The 20,818-nt window shown below is 39.9% G+C and overlaps 1 protein-coding gene across 2 annotated transcripts in view; it reads left to right on the top strand.

The window, feature by feature from the left end:
- mtch2 (mitochondrial carrier homolog 2) overlaps positions 1 to 17,166 on the top strand; it is a 29,231-nt gene extending 12,065 nt beyond the window's left edge. The window contains exons 3-13 of one of the 2 annotated variants that reach the window (XM_084057214.1): positions 79 to 185; positions 1,431 to 1,454; positions 2,900 to 2,953; positions 6,693 to 6,750; positions 9,546 to 9,597; positions 10,933 to 10,992; positions 12,064 to 12,157; positions 13,821 to 13,868; positions 14,464 to 14,531; positions 15,858 to 15,933; positions 16,862 to 17,166. In XM_084057214.1, the coding sequence (XP_083913340.1) occupies positions 79 to 185; positions 1,431 to 1,454; positions 2,900 to 2,953; positions 6,693 to 6,750; positions 9,546 to 9,597; positions 10,933 to 10,992; positions 12,064 to 12,157; positions 13,821 to 13,868; positions 14,464 to 14,531; positions 15,858 to 15,933; positions 16,862 to 16,948 (728 nt within the window). In that variant the 3' untranslated portion in view covers positions 16,949 to 17,166. The remainder of the gene's footprint in view (positions 1 to 78; positions 186 to 1,430; positions 1,455 to 2,899; positions 2,954 to 6,692; positions 6,751 to 9,545; positions 9,598 to 10,932; positions 10,993 to 12,063; positions 12,158 to 13,820; positions 13,869 to 14,463; positions 14,532 to 15,857; positions 15,934 to 16,861) is intronic. The other variant, XM_084057215.1, reaches the window with a different exon arrangement.
- The last annotated feature ends 3,652 nt before the right edge of the window (positions 17,167 to 20,818 follow it).

Here is a 20,818-nt window from a genome sequence, read left to right as displayed (position 1 = left end):
TTATATTGATATAACAGTGATGTGTAGGCCAGCTCTGACTGTGTGTTGTTGTGTTGTTGTGTTGTTGTTGTGTTCCAGCCAAACACATTGCCAAGGTGGACGGTAAGGCCGGCCTGTTCAATGGCCTGGCTCCCAGACTGTGTGCCGGGACCATCGGGACCATCGTCCACAGCAGAGTTCTGCAGGTACGTCCTTTATCACCACATCCACCGGCTACAGTTGTTCTGATAACCCATACCAGTATGGTAAAATACCAGTATGGTAAAAGCTGCTTACACTCCCTAACATACTGGTATCGGGCAGGATGACAGTCTGTGCCATTCTGATACCATGTAATTCATCACGTAATATGTATATGTTTTACAGTCATATTTTGAATTGATGTTGCATTACTGTTTTATATTCTTACTGTACAATTTACATTATTATTACATTATTATTTTTACTAATTTGTAGCTGCACTTTAACACATCGTGTGCCAGAGGTTTATTAAAATAGGGTACATCCGTGCCAGCATATCTTCCATCCACTTACGTTGATTGATTGTCAACGGGGGGGGGGGGGGGGGGGCAGTTTCAGCCCAAACGTCCAGCCCAAAACGTTAACGTAACTAATAATTGGGCCATGCGACCCAGGAATGACCGTAATAATCCTAAAACGGGAGCAAAAAAAAAAAATCACATGGGGTGGCCCAGCGGCCCACTAGCCACACAAATGGCCAGTCCGGCCCTGAATGTGTCAGTATGTAAATGAGATGAACGCACAGTGAGGTCATTATGTAAATGAGATGAACACACAGTGAGGAGGTTAGTTTGCATGTGACCGTTTGAACAGGAATGTTATCTGTACTGATAAAGGAGAGGACTGTACAGACAGGCTGTTTAAATGCAGCCTCTGGGTCAGCCAGGACATACAGAACATATTAGGAGAGCAACAGTCAATAGAACTAATCCATTATTACAAACTAAATCCATTCAAATCCATTAACTCATTCACTGCCAGAGTAAATGAATCACCCACTGCCAGGCATTTTTCATTTATCTAACCTTTTCAACCAGTCACAGGTTATTTATCTCCAGTACGATGGATCCCCCCATCGTAGCTAAACAACACGGTTGATATAGCAACATACTGTTAGGATTTAGAAAACATTTTTAGATGTGTATTTGACCCCCGTTTTGTTCCAGGGACCCCCCCCCCCCCCCCGCCCAGAAGCACAAGATTTGAGTAAAAAAAAAATCCTTTAAAAATATATATATTCATAGATTTGCACACGTTTTTGAAGATTCTTCAAAAACAGCAGATCTACAAGCTCATAGCGTTCTCTTGCATGGTCTAATGCTATGAATGAAGATTAATGTTCTGATGTTATGTACTATGTTCTCTTACATGTTCTAATGCTATTAATACATATTAATGTTCTTTTACAGAAATGCCAAGATGGAGACATTAATGTAAGTGAAACCATCTTGTTCCTGTTTGAATGCAGTTTCAGAACCTGCAAGTTATTACTTTGTTACTGGTTGTTTCACCCAGTATATCTGTATGGTAACATTGTAGTCATAACTCCATATGGTAACATTGTAGTCATAACTCCATATGGTAACATTGTAGTCATAACTCCATATGGTAACATTGTAGTCATAACTCCATATGGTAACATTGTAGTCATAACTCCATATGGTAACATTGTAGTCATAACTCCATATGGTAACATTGTAGTCATATCTCCATATGGTAACATTGTAGTCATAACTCCATATGGTAACATTGTAGCCATAACTCCATATGGTAACATTGTAGTCATAACTCCATATGGTAACATTGTAGCCATAACTCCATATGGTAACATTGTAGCCATAACTCCATATGGTAACATTGTAGTCATAACTCCATATGGTAACATTGTAGCCATAACTCCATATGGTAACATTGTAGTCATAACTCCATATGGTAACATTGTAGTCATAACTCCATATGGTAACATTGTAGTCATAACTCCATATGGTAACATTGTAGTCATAACTCCATATGGTAACATTGTAGTCATAACTCCATATGGTAACATTGTAGTCATAACTCCATATGGTAACATTGTAGCCTTTCTACAAGTTATTAAGACATGGAAACCACTAGGGTTGTAAGTATTGATTATTTTGTTGGTGATTATACTTTTTGAGTGGTGCCAACCACTCCTACATTTGACTTTGTCCGTGTGTCCGTCCGTCCGTCCGTCCGTATGTCCGTCCTTATGTTTGAGCACGGCTGATTGTCACGCTTCACGTGACAGGTGACAATATGTTGTCACGTGTCACGTGAGTCGTGACAACATATTGTTGCTGATTGCAACACAAGGATGCAACCAGTTACACTTTCAAAGGCACCACTCTCTTCACTCTGGGTGTGATTTTCTTTTTTCTACTGCTGCAATGTCTGCAGAAGCTGCAACAACATTTAGTTCTACTCTTGCGTATAAGACTGTCACCATTACACATTTAAGTTGACAATTAATTGTCACTCAAATAATTGCGGTTAAATATGTTATTGTGTGTTTGGTGTTGAACATGAAATACAATTTACATTTCTGTTTACCTTCTAGGCTTCATAATCATAATAAAATTGCACAGGGCAGATTGGACATTTTTATCCCACGATTTTGGTACCCCAAAATAACTAGAGCCCCTACGACCTCTAGTATTTTATAATTGTATACATGTCAAAATAAATGTCACTTTGTGACACGTGAGCTTGTAGATCGGCTATTTCTGTATTTTTTTTATGTTTGAAAATGTGTGCATTTTTTTCAACATGGAAACGACTGTGACGTTTATGCAAAAATAATTTGCGATTAGAATTGTATGATAATTGTGACAGGCCTACTTTGTTTTTTTCATTTCAGGTAACAGGAGATCAGAAACCAGAGGATGGATCTCTGCTCCACGTGGTCAATGAGGTAAACACAGGCTTTCAGCATCATTTACACAATGCAATAAAAACTGGAAGTAAAAGTAAGAGTCAAACTAAAACATATGGAGCCATAAAATACTGCTGGAGCAAATTATAGCAGGATCTTAGAATGTCTTTTAGAGGTTGTTTTGTATTAACGTTTTCATACATTTTTGGGGGACATTTTTAATTAGATTCTACAAATTCTGACTAAATCAGTGGTTCTCTACTATTTCGTGTCAAGGACCCCTAAATTGATATGCATTTGGCCGCGGACCCCCATTGTGCCAGGTGCGACCCCCAGAAGAGAAAATGTGTGTTAACCCATTAAGACCTGGAACTGTGTCATTTTTAGATTTGAGCTAAAAAGCATTATTTTACACTTTGGGCTATTCAAAAATAGCAGATCTACAAGCTCGTAGCGTGGCACCGAGTGCCGCGCTACGAGCTTGTAGATCTGCTATTTTTGAAAAATCGTGAAAACGTGTGCAAATCTTTAAAATATATATATTTTTAAAGCGAACATTTTTAACTCAAATCTTTGCTTCTGGGGGGGTCCCTGGAACAAAATATTTTGATGGGGGTCCGCGGCTAAATACATATAATGTTGGGGGTCCTTGACATGAAAAAGATTGAGCACCACTGATATAGAAACATACGTTTTTCAGAAAACTGTTGAGATTTAGGAGACATGTAGAATCGGCTTCAGGTCTCAATGGGTTAACCCATTAAGACCTGGAACACGTCTGTCATTTTAGATTTTAACCACTATCTCCTACCATTATCTAATAATTTGGCTATTCAGAAATAGCAGATCTACAAGCTCATAGACCCACTCAGAAGCAAATATTTGAGTTACAAATGTTCGCTTTAAAAATATTATGTATATTCAAAGATTTGCACAAATTTTCAATATTTCTTTCAAAAATAGCAGATCTACAAGCCGTGCTATGAGCTTGTAGATCTGCTATTTTTGAGTTGCCAAAGACATCTTAAAATGACACAGATACTTAAAACATAGTGTGTCCATTTGGTTCATTGCCACCAGAGCAAACAGACTTTAGAATGTGTATCTGAACATCTTGACACACCGCTGGCTTTGTGTTCCTTGTGTCATTGTCTCCACCAGGCCGAAAGGCATGGAGAGAGAGTATGTTTTACCCCCCGTCTGTCCGTCCATCCGTGTGTTAGCAGCTAATCTCTGCCAAACTGTGCACACACACTCCCTGGATGCCAATTCAGAACCTCTGCCCCAAATCTTTCACCATGGGCCTGTTATAGCGCCACCAGAAGGCAGATTTGTGCAAAACACATTTACTCCTACAGCTTTTATCCAAACATCACGCAAATCAGTACACAGTATCTCTATAGTCATGTGATCTAGACGGATCTGTCCGATATTTCATATTCCATCCTGATTGGCTAAGGTTGGCTTCCAAAGTTTGCAGGATTGGTCCGTTTTGAACAAAATGCCTCAGATCATCATTCCGTGAAAACTTGCACGCACATTCTCACTAGGCCGAGGAAGAAATGCCACCCTTATCACATTGGCCTGTTATAGCGCCACCAGGAGGCCACAATAACCTTCCTGACCTGGCGGTTTCTGTTGTTTTACTAGCAGCTCTACCTCGTCGTTTAAACGTAGACATTTTTAGTTATACGTACAAGTGTAAAATAATGCTTTTTAGCTCAAATCTAAAAATGACACTGTTCCAGGTCTTAATGGGTTAAAAAGGGTACAGCCAGTGGCAGCGTTTTTAAAAAAAAAACTTTTTCAAGTAGTCACAAACTATTTTCCGTGATCACCGTCCTCACGGTGATCCCCTCATTACACACACAGGGGTCTCGTAGAATCGGGGGGGAAAAAGATTAAAAACATTCTGTAATCCGTTCCATAGTTGCAGCCAGTTGAAAATAGTCAAAAATACATAGTAGGAAAAAAAAAAGTACACAGGAGCTGAGATACAGGCTTTTAAAGTCATACGTTAACCAGGAAGTGGATGGGAGTCTAAATCTTCGAAAAATGATATCTCCTCCTGGTGCTGTGAAGGTCGCACTCAATGGTTGGATTATGAAAAACGGCCAGAGCCGTTTTTGGCACTCAATGTGTTAATGCGAGCCGTGTAAAAAAACATAGACAGATTGTGTCTGAGTGGGGAGATGGGAAGGGGCTACAGTACTGGACATACAGTGCTGTAGTCTAGGTCTTTTCAGACGGTATACCATCATTATTCCCTCGTGCACACATACAGTAGGTGTCCAGTGACTTTGACCAGCTTCACTTTGCATCATGCATGTCACACAAACAGAATGCGGCCCAATTCATTGATTGATTTTGGTTAAGACTTAGACAGGGGCCAGTTTGGAATTGCAGCCTCCTGAAGGTGTATCTTTAGGGCAGTTTTGAAAGTGAGTAGGGTTTTACACTCCTTCACTCCTTTTGGTAGGGCATGCAACATTTTTGTTGCATAGCATGAGAAAGAGTTCATTCCCTTGTTTGTGCCCTTGTTTGTTTTGGAAGTTTTTTGACAAATACAGGGGGATCCCGATGTTGTGTCGAATCTTGTAGACCAGGCCCATAGCAAGTTGCCGTACTCTGTCCTCAACCCTGAGCCATCCAACCCAATGGTTTTGATCATGTGGAAGTTAAATGGTGGATGTGTGGATAGGACTCTGTGTGAACAAACTTGTCGTATCAACACAACGCATCACATTCTGTGTGTGTGTGTGTGTGTGTGTGTGACGTGCATGATGCAGAGGTTTAGAAAGTGAAACTGGTCAAAGTCACTGGACACCTACTGTATACGTGAGAGAGAGAGACTATATATATCATTTATTATAATAACAATAGGCCCATAATGCATGCATCCACTCATGAGAGCATGCAGTAAGACTGGGTAAAATTACTGATTTTCTACTGTTTCTACACTTGGTGGTACACTTGACAAAATGACAAAAATTACAAAATGAAATCATCCTTCCAATGAGCTTCAGGCAGTACTACATGTCCACCAGTAGAGGGCGTAAATGTCTCATGTCTCAATGGAAGAGTAGAGAGACTCCAAACACTTAGACTTGACTTTGACTTCATTAGGATCTCTTTCATTTGAATAGACTTGTCATACTTCTGGATAAAAAGTGTTATAGATGCACGTGACTCATTCCATGAAGTCGTTGCTCTGTAGGAAAATGCACATTTATTTTAAATGTATTATTTAAATGGAAGGAATAGCTGTCAGATGTTCTAGTGTCTACTCCAGGGTTCTTCAACAGGGGGTCCGGGACCCCTAGGGGGTCCTCAGAGTTACTACAGGGGGTCCGTCAAATCTTTGTTTGACATGATTTTCTTTTTCACCTTAACCACTTGAACCCTAGCATCCTTTTTCTGAGGAGAACTTTAGCCAAAAATAGCCGATCTACAAGCTCACAACGCCTCGCGCTGCGAGGCGTTGTGAGCTTGTAGATCGGCTATTTTTGGCAAAGAGTTATAGGTGTGTAGAGGGAACAAAGAGCAGCAAAAGTTTATCCTAAACACACTTATATACAATATAGAGGGGGTCCCTGCTTCATCTCTCTCTCAGCTAGGGGGTCCTTGGCCTGAAAACGTTGAAGACCCCTGGTCTCCTGCTCCTCCAGTGAAACCTCATGTGATTGTTGAGAGCTCAAATATAATGTCTGTGTTAATCCGTTGTGTTTTATTGTATCATTTTGACCTCCTGCCTGCTTTGTTTTTTCTGTCCAAACAGACGACCAAAGAGATGATCGCTCGTTCCTGTGCCACCATCGTCACGCACCCTTTCCATGGTATGAATATGACTGTATGAATATGACTATGAATATGACTGTATGAATATGACTGTATGAATATGACTGTATGACTATGAATATGACTGTATGAATATGACTATGACTATGAATATGACTGTACATTGTCAGAATCAGAATTGTATTCTTTCTTTTATGCAACGTTATTATCACATCACAGGTTTGGGTCATAGTACTAATGACCCAACATCAGTATGACCCACACCGGGGAGACGGACTAGTTTGTCTACCTTCAAGCTAGAGTTCTCAACGAGCCTGAAAATTAAAAGTTAACCCATTACAACCCAGAACACGTGTCTGTGTAACCACTTTAACCATTATTTTATACTTTGGCTATTCAAAAATAGCAGATATACAATTTTTGATCTGCTATTTTAGTAAAATCTTGAAGATTTTTGCAAATATTTGAATATATATTTTTGAAAGCGAACATTTTAAACTCTTTTTTTTTTTTTTTTTTTTTTTTGGTGGGTTCAAACGTTGCAGGTGTCAATAAACACTCTGTGTGTGCTCTGTAAGAACCTCTAGACATGACATCCAAAGTGTTTCTGTGGTCATACATGCTTCAGGCTCCCTTATCTTGCTACATAATAGAGTACTGAAGTCCTAGATTGACGTCACTCGTTCATCCCCTGGTTCGTAAAGTCATGTCTCTATGGAGAATAACATTGGGTCATCTTAGAATCGTCTCATATAAGAATTGTGGTCCAAAAATAAACAAACTCTCTGTGATATTGTCAGGGAGGAAGTTCTGTATCGTTTATGATAGTCAGTCACTTATATTTGATACAGTCTGTTTCTGGCTAAAATGTAACTAATTCGGCGGAAGTAACATTATGGTTTTCTCACCGTCAGTTGATGCATCATATCCATAAGAGTCAAACCACCGTGGTCATTTGTTTAGTTTTGGAACACAGTTCTTATTTGACGCGATATTAAACACGGGAATTCAGAACGGGGGTGGAAAACCGCGAACCAGGTAGGATGTGTGAATTACGTCAGACTGCGGTGCTCTATTGAAGCCCTCTCCAGCCAGCCTGTATTTCTGCAGACTACTACATTTACATCAGAGCCAAGCAGTTCTCCAATCCTCTCCCAACTTGTTACAAAAATCTCTCATGGCTCTGGCCGGGCAACCATCTACTTTTCCACCTTTACATGTGTCTCCACTTGTAATAAAACAAATCACAAAATGTTTGCCAATTTTTCCCATATTGTAGCCTGTAGGCGGCGGGCATGGAATACTAAAACGCTCGCCCCCCAAAACACAGTCGCCCCGGGGCAAATCTGGCGGTATTCACCTGGTGTTCCTAACCTTAACCTCAGTAAAACTATGTCTAAACCTAACCTTATTCCTAAACTTAACATCATTAAAACTATGTCTAAACCTAACCTTATTCCTAAGCTTAACCTCAGTAATACTAGGTCTAAACCTAACCTTATTCCTATCCTTAACCTCATTAAAAATATGTCTAAACCTAACCTTATTCCTAACCTTAACCTCAGTAATACTAGGTCTAAACCTAACCTTATTCCTATCCTTAACCTCATTAAAACTATGTCTAAACCTAACCTTATTCCTAACCTTAACCTCATTAAAACTATGTCTAAACCTAACCTTATTCCTATCCTTAACCTCATTAAAACTATGTCTAAACCTAACCTTATTCCTAACCTTAACCTCAGTAAAACTATGTCTAAACCTAACCTTAATCCTAAACGTAACCTCAGTAAAACTATGTCTAAACCTAACCTTATTCCTAAACATAACCTCAGTAAAACTACGTCTAAACCTAACCTTATTCCTAACCTTAACCTCAGTAAAACTATGTCTAAACCTAACCTTATTCCTAAACGTAACCTCAGTAAAACTATGTCTAAACCTAACCTTATTCCTAAACGTAACCTCAGTAAAACTATGTCTAAACCTAACCTTATTCCTATCCTTAACCTCAGTAATACTATGTCTAAACCTAACCTTATTCCTAACCTTAACCTCAGTAATACTAGGTCTAAACCTAACCTTATTCCTAAACGTAACCTCAGTAAACTATGGTTAACTCTAACCTTATCCTCCGTAAAACAAATGCAAGAATACAAGAACCGCTGGTCCGCGACAACAATTGGGGGGCGAGTGTGTTTTGGGGCGAGTGTTCCGGTTACCAACACAAGCTGTCACCCTGGCCGGCTGATCTTTTCACTCTGAGCTGCATAAGTAACCAGAACAGTGTTCTCCTGACAACACTGACCACCATTTCTTTAAGATGTATTTCTTTTTGCTTTTACATTTCATTTCATATGTTCATATGTATTTCCTTTATCTTCTTATATCAAAAAGTCCTTAAGGGAGGATGGGCAGGCGGACGAACCACACGGTCAAGCTCATGTCACCATGATCAGCCATAACCATATAAGGGCTTTCCAATGCATCTACGGCCAAATATGGACACTGTTGTTGTCTAACCTCAATGTGTCATCATGGCATCAGGCCCTGACACATCACTCAGCATATACAGTATGGCCATAAACGGCTGACAGATACAGAGATCTCCATATATGACCATATCAGTTGGATCACTGGTGCACCGCACCGTAGCTGTGAGGGCCACAAAGCTCTCTAGATCTCTAGTTAGACACAATGCAGAGCAGCACCAATCATTGTTATTTATGTTTGACTTTTTCATTCTTTACAGTGATTGCATTGAGGTGTATGGAACACTTTATCATTATGTTTATATTAATAATTATGTTTAACTGTTCTTTTCTATCCACAGTGATCACATTGAGGTGTATGGTCCAGTTTATAGGAAGAGAAACCAAATACAGGTGATTATTTTAGTTCTTCATGAGATAATCTGTATAAAAACAGCTGCCAAGAGATTAACATGAATGTCATATTTACATCATTATATTTCCAACACCTTTTACATTTACAACCTGGTGTTTGGGCATTTAGCACGACAACAACAAATCTAAAATGTTTAATCCATAAAGACCAGGAACGCATCCATGTGTTTTTAAGATTTCTTTGGCTATTCAGAACATAGCAGCTCATAGCGTATGGCACTGAGTGCCGCGCTATGAGCTTGTAACATCAAGCTTTTAAAATCGTGGTAAACATTGTGCGATCTGTGCTTCTGGGGGTCCCTGGAACAACATATTTCGAGATGGGGGTCCCTGGAACAACATATTTCGAGATGGGGGGTCCGCGACCAAATACATATCATTTTGGTGGTCCTTGACATGTAAAAGTTGGAGCACCACTGATATAGCAGCATACTGTCAGGATTTAGAAAACATTTTTAGATATGTATTTGGCCCGCGGACCCCCATCTCAAAATGTTTTGTGCCAGGGACCCCCGTGAAGCAAAGATTTGAGTTACAAATGTTACAAATTATATTCAAGATTTTTTCAAACATAGCAGATCTACAAGCTCATAGCGCGGCACCGAGTGCCGCGCTATGAGCTTGTAGATCTGCTATTTTTGAATAGCCAACGAAATCTAAAAATGCCACAGTATGAGTTCCAGGATTGAATGGCTTAAACAATGTCAAAACCAGCGAGAATAGCCGATCTACAAGCTCACAACATTGTAGAGCTTGTAGATGTTTTGCTAACTCTTGCTGTAAACCTATTTGCCCTTTTGGGACATTAATAAAGTTGAACCTTGAACCTTGATCGGCCTATTTTAACACATTTTTGAACCCATTAGAACAGTGGTTTTCAACCTTTTTTGCGTCAAGGACCCCCAAATTGACACACGTTAGCCCAGGGACCCCCATTTGAAACGATATGCCAGGGACCCCCAATAAGAGACGACTTTTACGCTGCTCTAGCAGTTAATTTCAAGGACCCCCAGTTTGACATGCATTAGGGCTACAGACCCCCATTTAATGATCTCTGGGACCCCAATTTATATTATGAAATCAATGTTAATGTCACTCTGACAGTGTACAAATGGTTCCATTTGCACACTCTCAGAGTTACAGACCCATAATGGTCCATTTGGTTCCTATCTATCATTTAGCTGGGGACGCCCTGGAATTCCCTCAAGGACCACTGGTGGTCCCCGGACCACTGGTTGAAAACCACTGCATTGAATGTGTTGGCCTTGGCTGAAGGCTGTGAAATCAGGGTTTTGTTTTGTGTGTTTTTCTCAGCGGTGCGTTTGATTCCATCCTAACCGTCTACAGAGAAGAAGGGATCCTGGGATTCTTTGCGTAAGTTTCAGATGATGATGTACGTGTGTCTTAGCCTGACACTCAGCCTGAATGTTCATTTAGTTTCACTCCATTATTCAGTCTGAAAGCCCTCCCCACTATGAAAAAAATCACACCCAGTGTGAAGTGGGCGGTGTGTGGTCATCACAACATGACTCACTTAACAAAAAGGATAAATTACTTTTTTTTTAAGTCCATACTGCTATTCATAGGGCTGCACACGTGTCATGTGTTTCGCTAGCCAATCACAGTCCTGAATTTGCAAAGTCAGCCAATCACATTACAGCTAGTGGTGATGACACTAGCTGTAATGTGATTGGCTGACTTTGCAAAAGTATAGATTTACATTGACTGTGGAAGGGTTAGGGGTGTAGACTGCGTTGTAGACTATTGGCCAATCACGGTGCAGGATTGGTCAGTGTCCAAAACTCACTTATAGGGGGCGGCTACACCGCCCCAAAAATATATATATTATTAGGCAAACAATGTAAAACAGCACAGTAACATTTATAATATTTTGTCTAACGGGTCCGTTCATGGAAGTCCTTGCGGACTTGTTTCCAATGAGGGCCTTGGTATTCAATTCATAGACTGTAGAACAGGGGTGATGCAACTTTGATGATGGAGAGGGCCACTATATTTCCACACTCACTCCAGAGGGCCACATTGCTTACTGTATACTGTCGGGCAGGCACCTCCGTACTTTTCTTAAATGAATGCTGTACTTACTTCGCCATTCTTTGTCGCACAAAAGTAGCAAAAATAGCCGATCTACAAGCTCAAAACGCGTCGCAGCGCGACGCGTTTTGAGCTTGTAGATCTGCTACTTTTGCTATTTTTGATTTGGAATCCAGATTTTTTTTTTGCTATTTTTGAATTGGAATCCTGAAAAGTATTACATTTTAATTTAATTTCAAATGCATTTAGTTATACTTATGTTAGCTTTATGAACATAAATACAAATACTTTGGACATAAAAAAAGACTGCAGAATTTAAATACTAGTCATCAAAGTCGTCCTTTAATGTTAATATGTAAGTGTTAATGTTATGGTGTTATGTTGTTGTTCCAGCGGGTTGATTCCTCGTCTACTGGGTGACATCTTGTCTCTGTGGATCTGCAACATGCTGGCTCACCTCGTCAACACCTACGCCATCGATGACTCTGTATGTAACATATTATATACACTATATACTGTATATACTCAGGGGTGCACATAACCTTTTAGGTCTAGTACTCAGAAGAGCACCTGGAGATGTGAGTTGGTGCCAAATAAATGGTCCCGTTTTGTCAACGGGGGGGGGGGGGGGTGCAGCACGGCGCCCACCGGACAGTTTTGTCAACGGGGGGGGGGGGGGCAGCACGGCTTCAGCCCAGCCCTGCACATGAACTCTGCAGCCGCACTGAAGCCCCGGACAGACGCTCTGCTTCCAAATTCCGCGATTTTCGCCGTTTTAATTTTCTCACACGCCGTTAGGAGAAGCCCCCAAGGTTGTGCCCTGTGCTGCACTGCTTAATGCTGTACATGGGGCCGACGCGTGCTTTACCATGAGTGTGTGAGTGTGGCTTCAGGAAGTAAATTCCTAGCCTCGATCTCCAGGCTTTTATTTTTTAGTTTTGCTAAATAATAAATGCTTGGAAATTCCTGTCCCAGCTGTTGGTACGCAAAAGCGCCTCGCGTCGTCTGATGTGGTGCGCATTATTTATTTTGGGTGCGCATGCGCACCTGCGCACCTGTTATGTGCACCCCTGTATATACTATAGGTACTAGGTAACATTTCCACTAACACACAGGAGAGAACCCATTTAATGCAAGAACGTATGTGTGGCATTTGACATTTCTTTGGCTGTTCAGAAATAGCCCAAAGGTTGTTGTCTTCCTTGTTGACTTCACCAGTCTAACAGAACTTGGTCCTAAGTTAGTAAATGGTACCAGAGCTGACACCACATAATGATGTCACTCTGCATAGCGGAACACCAGCTTCACTTGCCCTGTTGCATCATGGGGTCTTATCCTGAAGGGACAAACGTGGCATCTTTCCATGAGGGGGCAGTGTTACTGCTTGGAGCATCAACACAAACTAAACAGTTTGCAGAACCCATGTTCAGGTTCCAGTCACACACCTGTTGTGCTGGCAGGTCACTTAGAACGAGAGCAATTACCAACAGAAGCATATTGGGGGATTTTGGCCCAAAAAAATTGGGGCGCTACCCACACGTTTATCTGTGTTGCTCATTCCACGAATGCCCCATCCTTACAAGTTGTACCTCGTTGTAAAGGTGACTAATCAGCGATAAAAATACCTATTGGTATTATTAAAGGGGGGATATAATCGTCCAAAGTTAAGTGTCCAAACTTTTTGTGGGCAGTTTATTTATACATATACATTTTTTACTCAAATCTTTGCTTCTGGGGGGGGGGGGGGGTACCTGGAACAAAATATGTTGAGGTGGGGGTCCACGGCCAAATACATATAACTTTGGGTGGTCCTTGACGTGAAAAAGTTTCAGAACCATTGATATATAGCAATGTTTTTTTGTTTGTTTAGGATTTAGAAGACATTTGTAGAACCCGCCAGCTATGAGCTTGTAGATCAGCTATTTTTGAATAGCCCAAAGTTTAGAATAATGGTTAACCGTTATAGCTTAACATCTAAAATGACACATGCAGTATACAGTATGTGTTCCTGGATAGAATGGGTTAATTCAAGTGGAATCCATCCCAGCCCAAGTTCAGACATAAATGATCTGTTTCATCTCAGCGTTCCATCATTATTATGCAAATAAACATTGTCTAAAGTAAGTGAAACATGACACCTCTGTGTTCAGATGAGTCACACAGGAGAGATCAAGAACTGCTCCCAGGCTGTGACAGGAGTAAGTACAACCCTTATGTCTGTCTGTCTGTCTGTCTGTCTGTCTGTCTGTCTGTCTGTCTGTCTCTAAATGCTGCATATCTGTTCATATACACCATACATGGGTTAATATCGGAATAGTGATATATTATTGATTTCAGCTGTTATGATTCCAAACATGCAAACATGACCCGCTGTAATTACTTCAGTCTATATTAGTAGCTTAATGACTAGTATTACAATTCTATTGTCTTTTTTATGTCCAATGTATTTGTATTTAAGTTCATAAAGGTAACACAAGTATAACTAAATGCATTTGAAATTAAATAAAAATGTTACTTTTCAGGATTACAATTCAAAAACAGCAAAAAAGAAAATCTGGATTCCAATTCAAAAGTAGCACAAATAGCCGATCTACAAGCTCAAAACGCGTCGCAGCGCGACGCGTTTTGAGCTTGTAGATCGGCTATTTGTGCTACTTTTGTGTTACACAGAATGGCCCGACAGTATATGCATTGTGGCCCTCTGGAGTGAGTGTGGAAATATAGTGGCCCTCTATATCATCAAAGTTGCATCAGCCCTGATATACACTAATACAATCTTCTCTGTGTTGTCAGTTCTTCGCCAGCATCCTCACATATCCCTTCGTCTTGGTGTCAAATCTCATGGCTGTCAACAACTGCGGGTAAGAAAACCACATACTGTAGACTTACAACAGAGAGTTTCACTTTAAAACACTTCATTTTAACTCTTAAACTGACAGGGTTTTTCAAAAATAGTTTGCCACTTCTGCCAGCATGTTTCCAGGTAAAACATACTGTAGGAAACATGTTATTGTTTTCTCCGTTTATTTTTTAACATTGAAGTGAATGGAGCAGCAACTTTTTGGAAAATGTTATCTCCTGGTTCTTTGTGAAGAACAGAAAAACGAAAAAACCTAAAAATTAAAGAATAATTTTAGATTTTTTTTTTATTTAAAAAAACAAAACATTTATAAACGTTTTTGGCTTTTGGCAGTATAAGAGTTAACATCTAGTACTTTGTGTGCACATCAGACCTTTTTTAAATACTTGGTTTGATCAGACACGCTTTATATATTGATATTGTCCTTCTAATGAATGTTAGACTCATTAAAACACACGTCTCTGCTTCTAGTGACTGATATCGTCCTTCTAATGAATGTTAGACTCATTAAAACACACGTCTCTGCTTCTAGTGACTGATATTGTCCTTCTAATGAACGTTAGACTCATTAAAACACACGTCTATGCTTCTGGTGGCTGATATTGTCCTTCTAATGAATGTTATACTCATTAAAACACACGTCTCTGCTTCTAGTGACTGATATTGTCCTTCTAATGAACGTTAGACTCATTAAAACACACGTCTCTGCTTCTAGTGACTGATATTGTCCTTCTAATGAACGTTAGACTCATTAAAACACACGTCTCTGCTTCTGGTGACTGATATTGTCCTTCTAATGAACGTTAGACTCATTAAAACACACGTCTCTGCTTCTGGTGACTGATATTGTCCTTCTAATGAATGTTAGACTCATTAAAACACACGTCTCTGCTTCTAGTGACTGATATTGTCCTTCTAATGAACGTTAGACTCATTAAAACACACGTCTCTGCTTCTGGTGGCTGATATTGTCCTTCTAATGAATGTTAGACTCATAAAAACACACGTCTCTGCTTCTAGTGACTGATATAGTCCTTCTAATGAATGTTAGACTCATTTAAACACACGTTTCTGTTTCTGGTGACTGATATTGTCCTTCTAATGAACGTTAGACTCATTAAAACACACGTCTCTGCTTCTAGTGACTGATATTGTCCTTCTAATGAATGTTAGACTCATTTAAACACACGTTTCTGTTTCTGGTGACTGATATTGTCCTTCTAATGAACGTTAGACTCATTAAAACACACGTCTCTGCTTCTAGTGGCTGATATTGTCCTGTACAGCATAAAGAGCTACATGTTGATATAATGTGTTGGTTTTCAAGGCTGGCAGGAGGTCTGCCGCCCTACGCCTCTGTATATCCTACCTGGGTGGACTGCTGGAGACATTTAAACACAGAGGTAACAGACAGCGCACACGCACACACACACACACACACACACACACACACACACACACACACACACACACACACACGCACAGATCGCCGCAACATAAATACATACATGTACACATAGTCCATGAGCCAGAGCCCCAAAATTGAGCAATGATTATCGAAAGAGTGGGCATAGGGTCAATACGAGTAAATAAATATATGATAACCTTTCCACAGGAGCAGCTTTTTCATGGTTATCACACATTTTGTTATTTTCCCCATACGTACATGACAGGTGAAAAAATTATATTTTTAAAAAAAGAGTTATCATAATGAAACTTCCTGAGTTGATTACTTACATGAAGACAATGATTTATCGTATTACAAGTTTTCTGAAATTGTGTATTTAAAAATGCAAATTAGGCATTAGGAAAATATGCCCGAATTTGCATACCTTTCCAGAATCAACATTGGAACATTGGACAAAGCCAGAGTCAACCTACTTATTTCATTTTGTTAAGATGTTGGAGTCAAAGGTTTTTAACGAGGGAATATTCAATATCTGGCTCAATTTTGGGGCTCTGGCTCATGGACTAAATGCCTAATTTGCATATTTAAATATACAATTTCAGAACTTGTAATACGATAAATCATTGTCTTCATGTAAGTAATCAACTCAGGAAGTTTCATTATGATAACTCTTTTTTAAATGTTGTCATTTTTTCACCCGTCATGTACGTATGGGGAAAATAACAAAATGTGTGATAACCATGAAAAAGCTACTCCTGTGGAAAGGTTATCATATATTTATTTACTCGTATTGACCCTATGAACAATTTAATATAGGTTTGGTTTTGCCCACTCTTTCGGTAATGAAATCTTGTCTGGCTCATGGACTAACATGTGTATCTATAGCCTACACTTAAATTGTTTTGTTCTCTCTTCATCTGCAGGGCAACATGAGCCGAGGAAACAGTTTATTCTTCCGGAAGCTTCCAGCAGGAAAGACCTACGCCATCGACCAGAAGAGGTTTTTTTAATCCTGGGAAGAAGGAAGCAGACCATAGAATTTAACTGTAATATAAAAAAGCCCCGGGGGGCCCCCAGGGGGTCTGGAGCCTAACGGCGCCTATAACAGAGCCTAATGCTTTGTATGCACTTGTTTATGTTGAGGTCTATGTTAGTTTTTCTTTTTTCTTAACACCTCCCCTGTCTGACATTAAAACAACATTAATAAAACCCAGAAAGTTAATTTTGACAGCAAGGTGCGCATTCTGTTGATTGGAAATGTCGTTGGAGAGCTTTATTTTGATAATAATGTGTATATACGTATATATATATATATATATTAACACATGGGGTGCCAGCATTTTTTCATAACAACTTACGTTGGGTGCCAGCATTCTCCCCATTGACTGCGCTTTACTGTTTAAAGCTCTAGAATCCACGCCGAGCAAATCCATGTAAAAAAAAAGCATCCATTCATTATATAGAGGTCTCGTACAATCGGGGGGGAAAAATTAAAAACATTCGGAAAACCGTTCCATAGTTGCAGCCAGTTGAAAATAGTCAAAAATACATTGTAAAAAAAAAAGTACACAGGAGCCGAGATACAGGCTTTTGAAGTCATAAGTTAACCAGGAAGTGGATGGGAGTCTAAATCTTCGAAAAATGATATCTCCTGTTGCTATGGAGGAAAAAAGAGAAAAAAAATGTTTTCATTTTTTTTCCAAAAACAGTATATATACAGTTTGGCACTCAACAGTTGTAATTGAAAAGAAGTATATATACGGTTTTGGCACCCAATGTGTTAAGGAAAAAAAGTTTGTGTTCAAAATGAAAGTCGGCAGGATGCTGAGGCACCTTTTGAAGTAAAAACGGAAAAAAAAAGGCAAGTCCGTCAACCGCTGTCAACTTGGCGTCCGTATCTTGGGCAAATTGTTTTTCATAAATAGCCGATCTACAAGCCCCGCTGTGAGCTTGTAGGTTGCCTATTGCAGTGGTTCTCAAACTTTTTCATGTCAAGGACCCCCAAATTGACACTTATTAGCCCGCGGACCCCCATTTGGAAAGATAAGCCAGGGACCCCCATAAGAGAAGGTTTTCACGGCTCTATAGCAGTGATTCTCAACCATTTTAATTTAAGGACCCCCAGTTTGACATGCATTAGGGCTACGGACCCCCATTTAATGGCATTTATATCTCTGGGACCCCAATTCACATTGTAAAATCAATGTTAATGTAACTCTGAGAGTGTACAAATGGAACCAAATGGCATTTGGTTCCATTTGTACACTCTCAGAGTTACAGACCCATAAGGGTCCATTTGGTTCCTGTCCATCATTTAGCTGGGGACCCGCTGGAACCCCCTCAAGTACCCCTGGGGGTCCCCGGACCCCACTTTGAGAACCAATGGCCTATTGTTCGCCGCGAGAAGCCGTCTCGTACGGTGAAATATAACACGTCGAACTTGAAGTGGTTAAAATTAAAGATGTCCGCCGTGAAAATGTGACTCCTCCCACAAACGTAGCGACTCACCCCCCCCCCCACCCCCCCCACCCCCACCTCGTCCGTAATGTTGGGATTCCGTTTGCTGATGGAGTAATAATTATAAAACCTGCATGTCGGTCATGTTGTCTACTAATGATAATTCACTAAGTAAAAAAAGAAAAAAAGAGAAAGAAAGGAAAGCGGGGGACCTCCTCTTATGTGACGTTTCGTCTTTGTTGTGTTTGTTAAATCATCTGATTGGACGGGTCCAGGCCAGGCTGTGTGATTGAATCTGAAGGAAACTGTGTTCCAAGTCATGGTTGTGACGTGTAGCTTAAAGGCATAGTTTGTAACTTTGGCCTGTGTTCACATGATAAAACAATATTGTACATCTTCCCCACTTTTACCTGCAGAAATACATTGTCCTGTGTTGGTAGACGCCCCAAAAACATCCCCATTACTGAGGGAAATGATAGGTAAAAAAAAAAAAAAAAAAAAAAAAAAAATATATATATATATATATATATAGTTTTGTAATGTAAACACAAGGCAAAGTTACATAGTGTGCCTTTCATGCACACATTAGATGGGTGGTGATGTGTAGCCAGGTGTTAATGCGCGCACACACACACACACACACACACACACACACACACACACACACACACACACACACACACACACACCGGTCCAGACTCTCCGGGGTCACCGAGGTGACTCTTGGGGTCACCGAGGTGACCTCGTTGTTTGAACTGATTCTGACCCAAATAAAGATTTATTCCTTTTTGTTTTTCCTTTTGACTTAATGTGGTGTTTTTTCTTCACTGCTTCAGTGTTGTATTATTATTATTATTATTATTATTACACATGTTGGACGACTACCTTTATAAAAAGAAGAAGGTTTAAATGGTCTCTTTCACACTATTTGTTTTTTTTTACTGAAATGTACTCTGCCCTATCAGACGCTGACTGACTGTACATTGGTTTAACCCATTGAGACCTGAAGCCATGAGACATGTCTCCTAAATCCCAACAGTTTTCTGAAAAAACGTAGATAGATATATACTTTATTGATCCCGAAGGAAATTTGTTTTGCTCATCGGCACCAGTGCAATACATCCATACAGAAGTCAATAAAAAAGGATGGTAAACATTTTAAAAAACATTACACCAATGGGAATGAATACAATAATAAAAAACTATCAGTTATAAACAGTTAAAAAGCCTAGGTAAAAGCAGTTAAAAAGAAGCACAGCTAACAAATAAATATAGATCAGCTGGTCAACCCTCTCCCTCCTCTCTCCCCTAGTGCATCATTGTGCAGCCTAATGGCCCTTGGAATAAAAGAGTTCCTGAATCTGTCCGTGCTACACTGCAGTGATCGGAGCCTATTGCTAAAATTGCTCTTCTGTGCATATAGTGCTGCATGCAGTGGGTGGCTGGCGTCATCAAGAATGGACAGTGCCTTGGCAAGGGTCCTCCTCTCTGCCATAGCCACCACTGACTCAAGCTCAGTCCCAGTATGTTTCTATATCAGTGGTGCTCTATCTTTTTCATGTCAAGGACCCCCAAAATGATATGTATTTGGCCACGGACCCCCCCCCATCAAAATATGATGTTCCAGGGACCACCAGAAGCAAAGATTTTAGTTAAAAATGTTCGCTTTAAAAATATATATATTCAAAGATTTGCACACATTTTCACGAATTTTCAAAAATAGCAGATCTACAAGCTCATAGCGCGGCACTCGGTGCCGCGCTATGAGCTTGTAGATCTGCTATTTTTGAATAGCCCAAAGTGTAAGATAATGCTTTTTAGCTCAAATCTAAAAATGACACAGTTCCAGGTCTTACTGGGTTAAAACAAAGAATAGCCAGCACTCCAAAGTCCTTCATTTGGTTGACTAAAGCTTTGACTGAACATGTTGGTGGACTATCTTTTTTTCACTGACGAAGACTTGCGTACTGATGACTAAAACTGACTAACTGCTGTTTTCGGCACACAGCTAAAGTATAAATAAGTATAAATTGGGCATTATTTATGGCGCCATCGAGGCCCTAATACAATTTAGTCGACTAAATCAACAGTAGATTTTGTTGACTTGAATCGTATAATATTTAGTCAACCGAAACTAGACTAAAAGCAGTGCAATGGGTACTGACTAACTGTCTATAATGGGACATAGATATTGAGACATTTTGAGCATAAAGTGACCATTTTCTCTCTACACAGATGTTACCACAAATCTTGCCAAGTGTTCCTCTATTTAAATGAACCCCTGGCATCCCCTCTTTATAACGTTTTTCAGATATTGAAACCTTTCAAAAGTAGTGAAAGCATCACATGTAGAAGCTTTGTACATTGACTTGTAGATCGGCTATAAAATCACTATTTGTTATGTGTCATGCCTAAATCCCCTC

This window comes from Gymnoscopelus microlampas (genome assembly GCF_963454915.1).
Source record: "Gymnoscopelus microlampas genome assembly, chromosome: 1".
NCBI classification, from domain to species: domain Eukaryota; kingdom Metazoa; phylum Chordata; class Actinopteri; order Myctophiformes; family Myctophidae; genus Gymnoscopelus; species Gymnoscopelus microlampas.
The sequence above is the reverse complement of the archived record's forward strand: the minus strand, read 5'-3'. Positions and strand labels throughout refer to the sequence as shown.